Source organism: Eschrichtius robustus, chromosome 3 (genome assembly GCF_028021215.1).
Source record: "Eschrichtius robustus isolate mEscRob2 chromosome 3, mEscRob2.pri, whole genome shotgun sequence".
NCBI lineage: Eukaryota > Metazoa > Chordata > Mammalia > Artiodactyla > Eschrichtiidae > Eschrichtius > Eschrichtius robustus.
The window spans coordinates 148,749,154-148,766,664 of NC_090826.1; the positions used below are offsets into that span (position 1 = coordinate 148,749,154).

The window sequence follows — 17,511 nt, forward strand, 5'->3', positions numbered from 1 at the left end:
CGCTCCTGCGAACCGGTTTCGCCTCGGAGAGCCGGCAGATCTCGGCGTTGCAGTTGCGGTGCTCGCCTAGCTGCTTCCCGGGGATCGCAGCGGGCTCAGGTTTGCCTTAGGTCCGGTCAGTGCCATGATCCGCCAGGAGCTCTCCACATCCTACCAAGAGGTACAAGGCAGGGGCGGGGGCGAAAGCAAATTTTCCTGTGAGGCAGAGCGGGTCCCGGGGGTCCGGGCGGCTGGGCTGTGGGGGGCGTCCGGGCGGGCAGAGCCCGCCTCCAAGTAGCGGTGAGTGCTTCGGAGGAGGGGTCCCCGCGTGCTGAGTTGCGGCGGAGCAGGAAGGAAGCGGGACGCCGAGCCTCCTCCGGATGCTGCCTTCGCTTGGCAGAAGGATGGAGCCGGGGCCCCGGAGTCTCGACCCTTAACCATCAGGTGAATGATTAAAGCCTCGTCCGATCCAGGCAGCAGCGCGGTCCGCCGGGCGGACTCCACCCCGCCCCCCGCCCCCCATGCCGAGGTTCTTTGCAACAAGTGGAAGCACCCGCGCCTTCCTCCCAGCTGGGCAGAGGCGCGTGGGCATCAGCCCCCTCCACGCCCAAGGCCTCGTGGGCCCTGCAGCTGCTAACGATAGCGATAATTACAGCTCGTTTTGATGGCCAACCAACTTTGAAAATGTGCTTTCACCAACAGAGCTGCTTCTCGCCCCGTTCCGTTTCTGTCTCCACTTTCACCTCCTCCCACGACTGTAACTCTCACTTTCCACTTCTTTGTCTCCTTCTTGTCTGTCCTGAGCTGCAGGCTGCAGTTCCAGCTCTTCCCTCAGACCAGCTCCTCCTGCTGACTCTTACTGACACTAGTGAACTGCTCTCCTTCTCCTCCTCTAGGGTCCCAAACCTTGGTCATCTCTAGTTCTCTTCCCTCCCCTGTGTCCCACACCGTGCTCCCCTCCCTTGGCAAGTTCAGGCAGTTCCATATCCTCAATCCTCAGGTTTGTGTCCCCAAGTCTGCTCTAACCAACTCTCCCTTTGGTGTCTCCCATGCTGGGCAGATTCTTTCGGGGGCCCTGCCTTGATCCCCGAGCATTCCTTTTTACATACACCTGATGCTGCCGTTGGTCTACCCAGAACAGTCCAAACTTCTTACAAGCTTTCACAGCCCTGCAGCCATATCTTCTGTTACCTTCGTCATCTCCTCACCCACCTAGGTTCTGGCCACACTGGAAATTCACCGATTAAAAACGTGCTCCTGCTATGCCTATGCTCACACCATTTCTTCTTCTTTAACCCCTTCTCAAACTCCTTTGGTTAAAATTCCCCCTATTGTGCAAGGAGGGATCTCAAATCTCACATGCTCCATAGGGGTCTCACTTCCCAGACGAGTCTATCATTCTGCCAGTCCTTCTCATGTGAACTGCTGCTGTCTTGATCAATACTGATCAATACTGATGTACATTTCTCCCTTTGTAAATGATACTGTGTGGAGTATATAAAGCAGATGCCTTAGCCCTGTAGTAGAAGGGGAAGCCAAGTTGAAGACAGATAAGATTTGCCTGAGGCTTGCCATTTTGTAGTGTGGGATCTGGGCTAGAATCTGACTTGGGGACAAATTTCTGTATTTCTCCTACCATTTCCTTTGTCCAAAAGGAGCCTGATGGATTTTAACCAGTGCTGTGGATTCTGTGGCCCCTAGATTCTGTACCCAAGGCAGTGGGGGAATCCTGGGAAATGAGTTGTGTCTTTCCTTGACTCTGAAAGTTTTCAGGTTTGTAGGGAATAGAGCATAGTGGGTAGATACTAGGACTGTTTTTTTTTTTTTTTTTTTTTGATACTAGGACTTTTAAGTCAAAAAGCTCGCATTCCTATCCTGCCTCGCCTCTTGCCATTTGTGTGACTTTTGTCAAGTTACTTAACTTCTCTGAGCCTCAAGTTTCTTCATCTGCAAAATGAAGGTAATGATAGTCCCTATCTCACAGGATTAGATGAGTTGGTCTGTGAAAGTGCTCAGCTCAGTGCCTGGCAGTCGTGACCCCTCCGTGAATGCTAGTTCTTATTAACAGGATGTGGGCTGCTCCTGCTTCTGGGGAGCTTTGAGGTCCTTGTTTACAGGACCATGTCCCTCACCATTCACACGCAACCTGCATTATCTCCTTACCTAGCAGGGCTCCTAAAATGTTTATTAAAATATAGGCAGTTTTCCTGCTTGCAGGGGTAAGGCCAAGGGTGGATTCAGTTTCCGTTGGTGGAAGACACTGGAAGGACCCCTCCCCTTACTTTCTTTAGTGGCCCATTCTGAAGTCCCTGTCTCTCACCTTCTTCAGAAGAAGGAGGCCTCCTGAATCTTTCTTGTATGGGTCATTCTGAGAGTGGACCTAGCTCCGAGTTAGGTTTCTTTGCTGGGGGTAGATTTTGGTTTTGCAGGATGGGGCATTTGAGAATTTGGCCAGGGCCGGGCAAGGAGGTGTGTTTATTATGGCTGCAGGTAGTCAGGAGGGGAACTGGGTTAGGAGTGTGTTAGGGTTAGGCTGAACCTGTGCGAGGCTTGGATCAGAGAACACTGGGCCTTCCCAGGACTAACATCCTCCTTGCCCTTTGGCCAGCAAAAGGGAAAGAGCCCTGGGGACCTCTTGATCTGTGTTCCTTCCCACTGTGGGCCTGCGTTTCATGGTGTCTTCTCTAACCTCCTAGCCATCTTTCACATGTTGGTTTTCTTTTCTTTTGGGCTTCAGGGCTTTAAACCAGGGGCTTTACCTGATTCTAAAGGGAAGGAGCAATAAAGACGCAGACGTAGAGAATGGACTTGAGGACACGGGGAGAGGGAAGGGTAAGCTGGGACGAAGTGAGACAGTGGCATGGACATATATACACTACCAAATGTAAAATAGATAGCTAGTGGGAAACAGCTGCATAGCACAGGGAGATCAGCTCGGTGCTTTGTGACCACCTAGAGGGGTGGGATAGGGAGGGTGGGAGGGAGACGCAAGAGGGAGGGGATATGGGGATATATGTACACATATGGCTGATTGACTTTGTTATATAGCAGAAATTAACACAACAATGTAAAGCAATTATACGCCAATAAAGATGTTAAAAATAAATAAATGAAGGACAGGAGCAGAGGCACGGAGAAGGAGATGGAAGAATATTAGATACGTAAGAGCTTTGTTTTAACTCAAGTTTCTTAGAGATGAATTTTTAACGATGTCCTGCGACCTTAAGTGTTGACACTGTGAGCCTAAGAAAATACTTGGGAAGTCTATCCCCTCCCTCACCTCCCGATCCAGTGATAGGTCCTCCTCTGAACTCTGGTCTTGGTGTTTCTTGCTTTTCTCCTTAATGCTGTGGAACCTTGTTGGTTATCATGGTATCATTGTCCCCCTTTGACAGGTGAGAACTCTGATGAAGTGAGGTGGAGGTTGCCTGCTATTAGGCTGCTAATCAGCACCTGTCTCTGGATGGTCTGCCCTCCCCACTTTGTTCTGCCGTTTGCAGCCTGAGTTGGTGGACTTTAGCTCTGACACCAACTTCTGTTCTCTCTGCTCCCTCAGCAGACTCTAAGCTTGCATTTCCTCCTCCTTTGGGAAGTGATTAAGAGCATGGGTTTTGGAACTAGGCTAACTTGGATTTTGCTCTTGGCTCTATGGCCATGGAAAGTATTGTGGGTTGAATTGTCTTCCCCAAAAAGGTATGTTGAAGTCCTAACCCCCAGCACCTCAGAAAGTGACCTTATTTGGAAATAGGGTCATTGCAGATGTATTTAGTTAAGACGCAGTCATGCTGAAATAGAATGGGCCCTAACCCAGTATGAATGATGTCCTTATAAGAAGATTGACCATGTGGAGACACAGAGACTCCATGTGAAGATGGAGGCAGAGATCGGAGATGGGGTGCATCTACAAGCAAGGAACACCAAGGGTTGCTGGCCATTATCTGGAGCTGGAAGAGAGGCATGGAAAAGGTTCTTCCTCACAGCCCTCGGAAGGAACCAACCTTGCCATCACCTTGATTTCAGCTTTCTAGCCTCCCTAACTGTGAGGGAATAAATTCCTGTTATTTTAAGCCACCCAGTTTGTGGTGCTTTGTTCCCGCAGCCTGGGAAACTAACACATAGAAGTTATTTGAATTTTCTGAGCTTCAGTGTGCTAATCTGTAGAATTGGTATAACATACCCTATATCATGTGATTTCTTTTTGATGACAGTTAAGTGAGAAACAGCTTCTGCTTTCTTATTCTAGTCCAGAAAAGCAAAGCTGATGTAGCTGACTTCCTTGCCCTCTTTGTTTCTCCCTTTAGCTGAGTGAGGAGTTGGATCAGGTGGTTGAGAACTCAGAGCGGGCGGACGAGCGGGAAAAGGAGGCGGTCAAAGTCCAGGGTCCAGGGATCTTACCAGGTAAGTGGGTTCAGCGCTGGGGGTGGAAGTGCCAGCAAACGGTGCTGAGCCACTGCTGCAGCTGGAGGCCCCGGTCCAGGCTCCTCGCCAGCTGGGGACCTGTGTCGGAGGCGCAGCCCCTGCCTGGTGTCGGATCTCAAGTACTGCCCTCGTTTTAGAGCTATACATATTTAACCAGCCTTTGGACAGAGGATGTGTCCAAGCCGGCATCTGCTCTTTTCTGTCCTGTAGTTTGAGCCAGATCCTGAGGCCAGGCCATTGGATACAATGACAAGAACTTTGGGTCTCTGTTTTTGTGTTCCTTTTTCCCAGGGACGCTGTCAGCAGTTGAGCCTCTAATAGCTGGGTCGCTTCCCAGGGCACTCTGGGTGATTATCCGATAGGCTTCATCCCCGGACATCAGGCCTCCCCGGTTTTGTCGCCCAACTGGGTGGTCCCATCAGTAAGGTGGCGTCTTGTAGAGCCTTGCAGGAATGTTTGATACTGTCAACCACTTCTTCATCCCGGATACGCTCTGCTCCCTTAGCTTCCATGATGCGACACTTTACTTCTCAGGTCACTCCTGCCAGCCTCCTTTGCAGTCACCCTCCAGCTCTTGGGTGTTAAATGTTTCTCAGAGGCCCCCTTCTCTCAGTCTCTGGCAGGTGACCTCACTCAGGCCCCCTCCCCTGCCTTAGTCACTGTTTGCTCACACGTGACTGCCGTGGTTATATCTCTGGCCCAGAGGTTACCTGTTCGCATATCCTGTATATCCAGATTCCCAGATGGTGGCTCTGCCAGGATGTCCCAAAGGTCCCCTGAACTCCACATGTCCAGAATTGACCTCATGGTCTCCCCACTGCCAGCTTCGCCCTCTTCCAGTGTCTCCTGTTTCCAGGAATGGTACCATCACCACCCAGTTGAACCCAAAAGTCATTCGTTTTTCCTTCCTTCCCTACTTCCCCTTTTTCCCTGCCCCTCAGCCATGCTGGCCTTCTTTTACTTCGGGCCTCCCTCCCACCATTGTGCCTTTTTGCAGTTTTATTCCTCTGCCTGGAATTCTCTTCCGTTTGTCACCTTGTTAATGCGTAATCATTCTTCAGCTCTCAGCTCACTCATTTTTTCCCTGCGAAGCCTTCTCTGACCTCCTGGCTAGATCACCTCCCCCGTCACTTGTAGCCTACACATCTCTCCCTTGCAGCTGTCGCCAATGGAATGGTATATGTGTTTGCCTGACTGTTTGATTAGTGTCTGTCTGTTCTACTAGACCGTAAACTCCACCAGGGTGGAGACAGTCCCTTTTGCCCCCCATTCAGCCCTGGCCATGCAATAAGGATTCATTGAGTGAGTGAGTGAATGAATGGAGTCCCAGCCTGACTCCAGCTTCTTGGGTGGATTGAGGGAGGTGGGCTTCTGCTCCTCTGGATTCCCGTATTTGTAGGGGAGGGGAATGGGATAGGAAATTCTGTGATTGTGCCTAATCCTTAGAGAGGACTTTGTAGAAGGAAGGAGGCAGGAAGGGCAGCTAATGTTTACTGACTGCCAGGCTCTGTCATCCCCATTGCCCATTTAATTCTCAAAACAACCCTGGGAGGCTGTCATCCTCATGATTCCAGATGAGGCCCTGAGGCTCAGAGAGGCTGAATGAAGTGTGGGAAGATCATGTAGCTGGTCAACAGACAGACTGGATCAAGCTCTGTCTGACCCCAGACTCTTTCTACTGCACCCATGATTTTTAAAAAATATCTTAAACATCCTTCTATTAAAGCCCAATGTGTAAAAGGTCGTAGCATGACTACCCTCACTCTCACTCTAGGCATTGCCCCTGAAGCCCTAAGGTCCCAGGGAGAACTGTTGGAAAGCCCTGTATGTTAGTTTCTATTGTGTGTGTAACAAGTTACCACAAACTTAGTGACTTAAACAGCTCAGATTTATTATCTGAGAGTCCTGGAGATCAGAAGTCCAAAATGGGTCTCACTGGGCTAAAATTAAGGTGTCGGCAGGCGAATTCCTATCTGGAGTCTCCAGGAAAAAATCCATTTTAGTGCCTTTTCCAGCTTCTCGAGGCTGCCTGCCTTCCTTGGCTCATGTCTATTCTTCCATCTTCAGGTCTTTCTCACATCTCCTCGTTCTGCCTCCCTCTTCCATGTTTAAAGCGCCCTTGTGATTACATTGGGCCCATCCAGATAATCCAGAATAATTTCCCTGTTTTAAGGTCAGATGATTAGCAACTTTGATCCCATCTTTGCCATGTAACTTGACATATTTATAGGCTTCAAGATTTAGGACGTGGACATCTTTTGTGGGCCATTATTCTGCCTACTGCACCCTGCACTGCCCTCTTGCCCCCAATCAGAAGAGAATAGATGGTGACAGCAGGAAGAGGAGGGGAGGCCAGACTTGGAAAGATGAAGTTTCCTGTTGTGTTTCCTTTTATAGATAAATGCCAGGCAAATTAGGAAGTGGCCATGATGACCTTCGACCTTGGCAGCCTCTCTTTTGCCTCAGCTTCCTGGGGCCTCAAAGCCTGAGGTCAGTCAGAGCAGGCAGCCAGACCTCAGGTAGAGCAAATTTTGGGTAGTTCCTTTGGCTGGCAAAGAGCCTTCCCTGCTTTTGGGGAAACTCTCCTGGGCGCATCTCCTGTTCAGACCATAGACAATCCAGTGCTCAGAAGCCCACTTGGCTGGTCTCAGTAGTGACTTGGCCCGAATTTGATGACCTGGTATACAACTTTCAGAGCTCATTTCCTGCCTCTGAGTCCCCTAAGAATAATAAAAATAATGGTAATGACATCAGCCACCATTGATGAGGTGCTTTCCTCTACTAGGCCTGGGTAGGGCTTTTTCTATATACTTTATCCCGTAATCTTCCCAGCCACCCTCTGAGGGAGGCGGTTAGTCCTAGTTTATAGATGGAAACCTGGGGCACAGAAAGGTTAAGTACTGTGCTCAGAGTTAATGAGTAGCAGGGCTCAAACTGAACCCAGGGCTGTCTCTGAACGTATTCTGACTCTGGCTCAGTTGTTCCTGGATGAGATGCTTTCTTGTTCCAAAATCCTCCCCTTCCTCCACCAGAGTCACTCATGGATTTCTTCACCTCTATGCCCAATGCTAACACCACGAAGAAGGTGAGTGAGGCATGGCCTACTTCCGGGAACTCAGGCCATGTGGAGAGAGAAGGCAGGTTACCCAAAGAAGAACTTGCCCTCCTTCTACACAGCCTGCCCTGAGCTACCTAATGGGGTCTTTTTCTCCCTGTTACCTGCTTTCTAGCATTCAGTACTTTTCCTTTGTAGCATTTAGCACAGCTGAGAGTGTCCATTTATTGACTATAATTCTTTCTTTAATTGTGTCAGCCCCTAGGCCCTGCCTCTGAGTTCTGTGAGGCACAAAGGTTTGTCCCCTCACTACCCCCATTGTAACTCCAGTGCCTGGTAGAGTGCCTGGCCCTCTGTAGGTGCTCAGTGTGTATTGGTACCCCGGGAGAGGGAGGTGGGGATTTGGAGCAGGGAGGCATCTCATGTAAGCCAGCTTGAATGAATGAATGAGGGCCAAAGAAATGCTAGAGACAGGTGCCTCAGGAGTGAATGAAGAAGGGCTGGTTGGTGAAGGAAGTGGGATGAATCTGAAGGAGGGTGATATATGCGTGAAAAAGAAGGGCTGGCCAGGGAGGAGGGGTGTGTGCACAAACACGTAGAGATGGGAATGACAATAGGGTGTTTCAGAATCGGTGGGTGGCACAGTGGTTGGAGCAGAGGGTTGGTAGGAGAAGCAGAGGGAGGTGAGGTAGGAAAGCTCAGCTGGGTCGGACTGGGGGTGGTTTTGAGTGTCGGGGTTTGGACTTTCTCTAGGGGGCAGGCAGTACTTAAAGGGATTGGAGCAGAGCAGTAAAAGGAGTGGAGTGGGCATGTTAGGAAGATCAGTGTGGCAGGTTGTGGGCCTGGATTAAGGTGAAGCGAGACAACTGTGCCACGTCAAAGGCTGAAGGCTGATGTGATAGGCTGCTTTGATGTGGGGGGAAGGGGAGAAGAAAGAACCAAAGAAGACTCTGAGGTTTGAAGCCAGGTGAGTGGGAGACTGATACCATACAGAGATAGAGTCCGGAGGGGCAAGTGGCTGGAAGACAAGATGCTCATCTGTGGTGCACACACCACGCTTCAGTCGATGTGGTTTGCCTGGTTAGAGATGGCCTAGAGGCAGTGAGAGGTATAGGATTGACAGGAGACAGGACCCGTAGTGGGTGGTTTAGGGGCCTGGAAGAAAGCCAGGGACACAATGTGGAATGAGCAGGAGAGGGCCATGGAGACTGAGCCTCAGAGGATGTCCACACTTGGGAGGCCAGAAGAGGAGGTGGAGCTGGAGTTGAATGCAAGGCCTGGAACTAAGAGTAGCAAGACAGGAAGACAGTATGAGGCTGCCGAGCATTTAGCAGCTGAGGTTCGAGTTAAGCACCTAGCGCCCAGGGTTATGTTCCCACTGTTACTCTCTGAGATAAAGGATTCCTTACCATAATGTGGTAAAAGCCTCAGTCTGTTCGTTGCCTCTCTATCAGGGGAAGCACAACCACTTATTATTCTTTTCAAAGGGAGAGATGAGACCAGACATGCTAATTGAATAAGCAGTTTATTACATCAGAGATGTAATCACATTGAGGAAAACAGTTAATTAGTCATTACAATCAGTTCTCCATGGAAACAGTTGTATATTAATAGAATAGACAAAGATAAGCAACCAAAGGAAAAATAGGTAAATTGGACCTCATCGAAATGAAAAACTTTTGTGCATCAAAGGATACTATCAAGAAAGTGAAAAGATAGCCCACAGGATGGGAGAAATTTTCAAATCATATATCTGATAAGGGACTTGTATTTAGAATATATAAAGAACTCTTACACTCAATAATAAAAAGACAACCCAATTAAAAAATGGGCAAAGAATCTGAGTAATGTTTCTTCAAAGAAGATATCTGAATGACCGATAAACACATGAAGAGATGCTCAACATCATTAGTCGTCAGGGAAAGGCAAATCTAAACCACGGTGAGATACCACTTCATACCTACAAGGATGGCTACAATCAATAAGATGATGATTAACAAGTTTTGGTGAGGATACAGAGAAATTAGAACCCCCGTACGTTGCTTGTGGGAATGTAAAATGGTACAGCTACTGTGAAAAATAGTCACAGCAGTTCCTCAGAAGGTTAAATATAGAGTTACCATATGACCCAGCAGTTCTACTCCTAGGTATATACCCAAGAGAAATGAAAACTTATGTCCACACAAAAACTTGTAATGAATGTTCATAGCAGCATTACTCATAATAGACAAAACATAGAAACAACACAAATGTCCATCAACTGATGAATGGATAATTAAAATAGTATGTTCACAGAATGGAATATTATTGTGCAATAAAAAGGAATGAAGAGCTGGTACATGCTACAACATGGACGAATCTTGAAAACATGTGAAGTGAAAGAAGTCAGACACAAAAGGTTACATATTATATGATTCCATTTATGTGACTTGCCTAGAATAGGTAAATCCATAGAAAGAGAAAGTATTGGGTTGGCCAGAAAATGCCTTCGGTTTTTAAGTAAAAATAAAAGACACATTTTTCATTTTCACCAAGAACTTTATTGAACAATGTATTCACCCTTTTGTGCCACTACCTTCTGCCATTTTTCAGGCAACTTCATAATTCCACATTCCCAAAACTTTTTATCTTTTTGAGCAAGGAACTGTTCTAGGTGCCTTTTACAGTCTTCCAGGGAATTGAAAATTTTTCCATTAAGAGAATTTTGTAAAGATGGAAATAAATGGAAATTCGAAGGTGCAATGTCTGATGAATACGGCACATGAATCAGAACTTCCCAGCCAAACTGTAACAATTTTTGCTTGGTCATCAAAGAAACATGCCGTCTTGCGTTATCCTGTTGGAAGATTATGTGTTTTCTGTTGACTAATTCCAGATGCTTTTCCACGAGTTGTGCTTTCAGTTGGTCTAATTGGGAGCAGTAGTTGTTGGAATTATTCGTTTGGTTTTCCAGAAGGAGCTCATAATAGAGGACTCCCTTCCAATCGCACTGTATACACAACATCACCTTATTTGTCTGAAGACCGGCCTTTGGTATGGTTGGTGGTGGTTCATTTCGCTTGCCCCATGATCTCTTCCATTCCACATTATTGTACAGTATCCACTTTTCATCGCCCGTCACAGTTTGTTTTAAAAACGGAACATTTGGGACTTCCCTCATGGTCCAGTGGCAAAGAATCCGCCTTACAATACAGGGGACGCGTGTTCGATCCCTGGTCAGGGAACTAAGATCCCACATGGCTGCGGGGCAGCTACACCCGTGCACTGCAACTACTGAGCTGGCGCGCCTCAACTAGAGCCTGCGTGCTGCAAACTACAGAGCCCGTGCGCTCTGGAACCCGTGCAGCACAACTACAAAGGCCTCGCGCCCTGGAGCTTATATGCCACAACTAGAGAAGAGAAAACCCGCACGCCACAACTAGAGAGAAGCCCACGCACTGCAACGAAGAGCCCGCATGCCACAACTAAGACCTGATGCAGCCAAAAATAAATAAATAAATAAATAATAAATCTTAAAAAAAAAAAAAACAGCGGAACGTTTTCATTACGTTAGAGAATCGCGTGTGGAAATATGGTCAAGAAGGTTTTTTTGGATTAACTTATGTGGAACCCAAACATCAAAGCGATTAACATAACCAAGCTGGTGCAAATGATTTTCAGTGCTTGATTTGGATATTTTGAGTATGTCGGCTATCTTCAGCGTGGTATAACGTTGATTGTTCTCAATTAATGTCTCAATTTGATTGCTATCAACTTCAACTGGTCCACCGAACTGTGGAGAATCCTCCAGCAAGAAATCTCCAACACAAAACTTTGCAAACCACTTTTGACATGTTCAATCAGTCACAGCACCTTCTCATACACTGCACAAATCTTTTTTTGCATTTCGGTTGTGTTTTTACCTTTCTTGAAATAATAAAGCATAATATGCTGAAAATATTGCTCTTTTTCTTCCATCTTCAATATTAAAATGACTACACAGAAATTCACAAATTTTGATAAGTCTTTTTTTAAATGCACGCTGATATGACAGCTCTCACATACAATCTAACAAAATTGTTTTGAACGAAGTTAAAGACAACTAAGTGCTACCAGAGCCATCTTACGGAAAAAACTGAAGGAAACTTTTGGCCTACCCAATAGATTATTGGTTACCAGGGACTAGGAGGAAGGTGGAGTGACTGCTAATGGGTGTGGAGTTTCTTTTTGGGTAATGACAACGTTCTGTAATTAGATAGTGGTTATGGTTATACACCTTGTGAATATTTTTAAAACTACTAAATATATTCACTTTAAAAAGGTAAATTTTATGGTATGTAAATTATATCTCACAGAAAAACCAAAACAAAATTAAAACAACAAACCCACCACATCACTAAAAAGAAAAAAAGATAAAGAAGTCATTTCTTCTTCACAATCTGAATGCATCTTAGCCCAGTGCTCTCTGCAAGGTGGAGTTTTGCAGGGTTGCGGTAATCAGCCAGTTTCCTTTCCTGTAAATAAAGGTCCCACAATGTTTTACATATCCTCTTAATGGCCTGACTTACATTCTGGGGCAAGTTTGGGTTTTTGAAACTATTCTGTCATGGGTTTTACAAAACTCATAAATTACCTTTCCCCAGAAAATCTTGTGCATTATTTTTCTCTTCTACTACTGTGACTTTGCATATATATAAAGGACATATACTTTTAAAATACATTCATCCTGCTTGCCACAAAAAAAGCCAGAGTTTGGTTTTTCTGACTGCAGAGTGCGTGGGACATTTTCTCAAATATCCAGCACCTTTCTAAAAAAATGGTAAAATGAAACGGTGTCTACTTTTAGAATCGGAGTGTCACATATAGCACGTGTGGATGATAAACAATTCTACAGTGTTTTATTTACGTTACATGCCAATTTGTGGATCAGTGAAGGGCCTGTGAAGAGGCTAAACCTGGCTTCTGTGAATGAAACAGAAGAGACTCTGGGCCCGTGTTCCCATGAGAGCAATTTGTCCAGGTACCCCTGCCAAACAAATGCAGGTGGTGCAGTTGTCATGTGACCTTTTTGTTAAATTAGTTTTTTGCCTTAAATTTTTTGCCTTTTTGCCTTAAGTTAGGTTTTTTTTTTGAAGTTTCGAGAATAAGTAGGGAGAAAGTCATCTCTTTCCCTAACCAAAGGCATCATGAAGGCAGAACATTTCAAATCATGTTGTTCTGGCTGTGATAGAGGAGATCCCTGCCCACAGATGCCTGTCATTGTTCATCTTCATCATGTTGTACAGCCTAGACATAATATGCAGTTTACCTTAAAAATGTTCTGCTTGTTTTGAAGTTATGTTTTTTCAATCAGGTCTTCTTTTGTCATCATTAGTAACTGAATCTTAAGGAGTAATGTTTACTGTCATGTGGTGGAAGAGCATGCGCTAGGAGTCAGGACTCTAGGACCCTCATTCTGTGCCAGTTGTTGACTGTGGGACCAGGATCACTGCACACGGAATGGGGTTGGACCAGATAGCCTTTCAGGTCCCTACCAACTCTTAAAAATTCTATTCAGATGTTACACCCCAATTCAGTCATTTGAAGTTCCTTCACTTTTATCTTGTGATCTTTTCAAGCCCCCTTAGAATGTAGCAACCTGAAACCTGTTGCCACTGCAGTTATGAGCAGCTCATGACAGTGAATATGCTTTTACCTGCCATGTTTTGAAGTGAACCTGTGGTCTCACATGGACCATGGGGGCTGGGAGTGCCTTCCAAGCAAAACAGCTGTGGGTAGGTGCCTGTGCACAAACCACCGTACTTTGGGTCCTGTGGCCCTGCAGCCAAGCTACATGTGACTGATCAGGGATCAGCACCTGAGCTAAGGGAAGCCATCTACAGGCTGGGTGTGGAGACGGGCAGTGTCTTGAGATGTGCCTAATGGGGTAACCTATGCAGGATACTCTCCAGGAGGGGGTCTGCATGTAAAACTCAGAGAGAGGGACTTCAAGAGTAAAGTGGAACAGGGTCATGGGAGGAACACAGCGGGAAGGCAGGTGGCAGAGCTGTGAGGGAGCAGAAATTGACACAGTCCCACTAGGGACTTACTAAACAATAAGCAGCCAAAGTGGAATCAGAGACAAAGGAAGTTGAAAAAGTGAATTGCTTTAATTCCTTTTGGAGAGCTAGAGCTGCTTGGTACCTTGGCTTCACTCTCAGCTGCCCAAGGGATTTCCTTGGGGCTTCCCGGTTCCTCTTAGAGTAAACATCCATTGTCAACAGTAACCTGTTCTTCACAGCCTGAAGGAACCACACAGACACTTCTGGGAATTGACATTCCTGTAAAGTAAGAATTTTCTAAACTATTTTACCAGAAATAATAAGGCACACCAGTTGGTTTATAGTTTTCTGTGCCTGAAATACACTAGTATTCTCTGACCAATTGAGGGTAGCTAGTAAGCATTGTAAGACTTAGTTCATCTGTTATTTGGGTTATTCATTCATTTAACAGACATGGAAACATTACATGACTACTATATGAAAGACACTGTATTCTGCCCCACCTCCATTTTATCTTCAGCATATATTTTTTCTAGTTAATTATTATGACATTGTCGTTCCATGCTCTTCATCTTTGTTATCTTCATCATTGAGGGCTTCAATTTTTGAGGGGTAGAGGGTACGTTCTGGGTCTCCAATAACAGTAATTCATTGAGCAGGCACTCTATAGTGCATTTTACAACAATCTCTCATTTGCTTCTCTCAGAAATCCTAGAAAATTGAAATGATTATTTCCTTTTCACATGAAGAAAGTGAGCCTTAGGAGCATTAAGTAACTGTCCTGGGTCACAGAGTAGTTATATTTAGTAGCAGAGCTGGGGCTGGAGACCAAGCTCTTACTCTACCACTGGCCTAGATATCTGATCTTTCAGTTCGCAAAACAAGTGAATAATGAACACCAAATTATTTCTTCCTCAAAATCCTCTGGTGCTTTAGGGACAGGGCTAATGCAACCTCCTCCACAAAGCCTTTGCTGATCTCTGCCCTTAGCCCTGCACTCCCCATTCATCCCTCCAAGAAAAGGAAATCTCACATTTTACATCTTCACATTCTTCTGAATCCTGTAGCACTTGTAGCACAAACCATCAATCCTTCTCTCTTGGTATCTCTCTGAAGCACCTAGCACAAAGTGTTGCATGTAGAGTTGACGCTTGTTGTATGTTTGTAGAAGTAAAGAATGAATGGTTTCCTTCTCTCTGTCAACCTAGGACATTTAAAAGTTCTGTGCTCCTCTTGCTTTTGTGCTTTTAAATAAAAGAAAATGAAATAATTATGAGCAAATACTCTTGTGTCTTTGTATTTAAAGTCCATCTCTTACAGACATCATTTGGTTGGATCTAGTTTTTAATCCAGGCTGACAGTCTCTGCCTTTTAATTGGAGTGTTTAGTCCATTTACGTTTACAGTAATTATTGATATGGTTGCATTTGGTTCTACCATTTTGCTATTTTCTATTTGTCTTATATGTTGTTTCTCTGTTCCTTCTTTCCCAAGAGTTAGAAAACCTTACAATATCGTTGTATAATTTTTGCTTTAGATAGCCTAAAATTTTAAAAATATATAAATAGCTTTTTATATTTACCTACCTATTTAACATTTCCAGGGATCTTTATTCCTTCCTATACATCTGAGTGTTACCATCTAGTGTCATTTCAGAATTTTCTTTAGCGTGCATTGTAGTGCAAGTCTATTGATGATGAATTCTCTCAGCTTTTGTGTTTGAAAATAACCTTATCCCCTTCATTTTTGAAGGTTAGTTTTGCTGGAATTTTAAAATTCTCAGTTGACAGAATTTTTTTTCTTTCAGTACTTTAAAGATGTTCCATTGTCTTTTGGCCTTCATTATTTCTGATCAAAAGTTAACCTATCGTTAGATATAATTTCCTGTATGTAATATGCCTTTTTTTTTTCCTAGCTGCTTTCAAGATTTTTCTCTTAACCTTTGCATTGGCTGTTTGACTATGATTTGTGTAGGATTGGTTTTCTTATTTATCCTGCTTGGCATGTATTGAGCTTCTTGGATCTATAAATTGATGTTTTTTCTCCAGTTTTGGGAAGTTTGGGCCATTATTTTTTCAAATACTTTTTGCGATCCATTTTCTCTCTTCAGTTACATGTTGTTAGACTGCTAGATATTGTCCCACAGTTGTCTAGGCTCTGTTAGTTTTTTTCTTCAATCTTTTTTTTTTTTTAGATTGGATCATTTAACTTCAACTACACTGACTTTTTTTTCTTGTCATCTTTTGCTTTTGAAGACTATGCTGTGAGTTTTTCATTTTATTTATTTTTCTTTTCAGGTCTAGAATTCCCATTGGTTCTTTTCTACAGTTTCAGTTTCTCTATTTCCCCTCTGTTCATTCCTTATCCTTACATTTTCTTTTAAATCCTTAAAGTGCTGTAAAATTCCTGTCTGCTAATTGCAACATTTGGGGTCATCTTGGCATTGGTTTCTATATACTGCTTTTTTCCTTGAGTATGGGTCACATTTTCTTGTTTCTCTGCATGTCTAGTGATTTTTTTTATTGAACACTAGACGTTATCAATGACACGTTATAGAGGTTCTGGATTCTCTTATGATCCTCTGAAGAATTTTTGTCTTAGCAGGTAGTTAAAATGACAAGACTCAAGTTCTAATCTCCTGTGTTCCTTGCATTAGCAGCAGCTGAAATCTCCACTCAAATCTTTCGGTTTCCAGCTGCTGCTTTTTTGCTGGCCCTCCTGAGGTCTCCAGTCAAGAATTTGAGCATATTTCATTTGCAGATTTGGGAGTTGACTACCCTATGTGGCTCCCTCCCTTTCAGGTTTCCCCCTAACCTTCTCTGACTGCTCTGCCAGCCTTGAACTCTGTCCACTGTCACGCCCTCATGTGACTTTTTCTCTGTGTGTATGCATCGTTGGTGTCTCTTCTTCTTCTTTTTTTTTGGGGGGGTGGAATATAGTTAATTTACAATGTTGTGTTAGTTTCGAGTGTGCAGCAGAGTGATTCAGTTTTATATATACATATATTTTTTATTTATTCTTTTTCAGATTCTTTGCCATTATTACAAGATATTGAGTATAGTTCCCTGTGCTATACAGTAGGTCCTTGTTGTTTGCCTATTTTATATATAGTAGTGTGTATATGTTAATCCCAAACTTCTAGTTTATCTCACCCCACACCCCCTCCAGTATCCCCTTTGGTAACCTAAGTTTGTTTTCTGTGTCTGTGGCTCTATTTCTGTTTTGTAAATAAGTTCATTTGTATTGTTTTTTTAGATTCCACATATAAGTGATATACCATGATATTTGTCTTTCTCTGATTTACTTCACTTAATATGATAATCTCTAGATTCATTCATGTTGCTGCAGATGGCATTATTTCATTCTTCTTTATGGCTGAGTAGTATTCCATTGTATAAATATATTTACCACATCTTCTTTATCCATTCATCTGTTGATTGGACACTTAGGTTGCTTCCATGTCTTGGCTATTGTAAATAGTGCTGCTGTGAACATTGGGAGGCATATATCTTTTCGAATTAGAGTTTTCTCCAGATATATGCCCAGGAGTGGAATTGCAGGATCATATGGTAACTCTATTTTTAGTTTTTTAAGGAACCTCCATACTGTTCTCCATAGTGGCTGCACCAATTTACATTCCTACCAATAGTGTAGGAGGAATCCCTTTTCTCTACACCCTCTCCAGCATTTATTATTTGTAGACTTTTTAATGATGGCCATTCTGACTGGTGTGAAGTGGTAACCTCATTGGAGTTTTGATTTGCATTTTTCTAATAATTAGCGATATTGAGCATCTTTTCATGTGCCTTTTGGCCATCTGTATGTCTTCTTTGGAGAAATGTCTCTAGGTCTTCTGCCCATTTTTTATTGGGTTGTTTGTTTTTTGGATATTAAGCTGTATGGGCTGTTTGTATATTTTGGAAATTAATCCCTTGTCGGTCACGTAGTTTGCAAATATTTTCTCCCAGACCATAGGTTATCTTTTCATTTTGTTTATGGTTTCCTTTGCTGTGCAAAAGCTTTTCAGTTTAATTGGGTC

General features: G+C 44.2%; 1 protein-coding gene across 1 annotated transcript in view; it reads left to right on the top strand.

Annotated features, from left to right (window-relative positions):
* PACC1 (proton activated chloride channel 1) overlaps window positions 1-17,511 on the top strand; it is a 32,195-nt gene continuing 14,684 nt past the window's right edge. Inside the window, exons 1-2 of the mRNA XM_068541470.1 lie at window positions 1-160; window positions 4,281-4,377. Coding sequence (XP_068397571.1) covers window positions 125-160; window positions 4,281-4,377 — 133 coding nt within the window. The 5' untranslated portion in view covers window positions 1-124. The remainder of the gene's footprint in view (window positions 161-4,280; window positions 4,378-17,511) is intronic.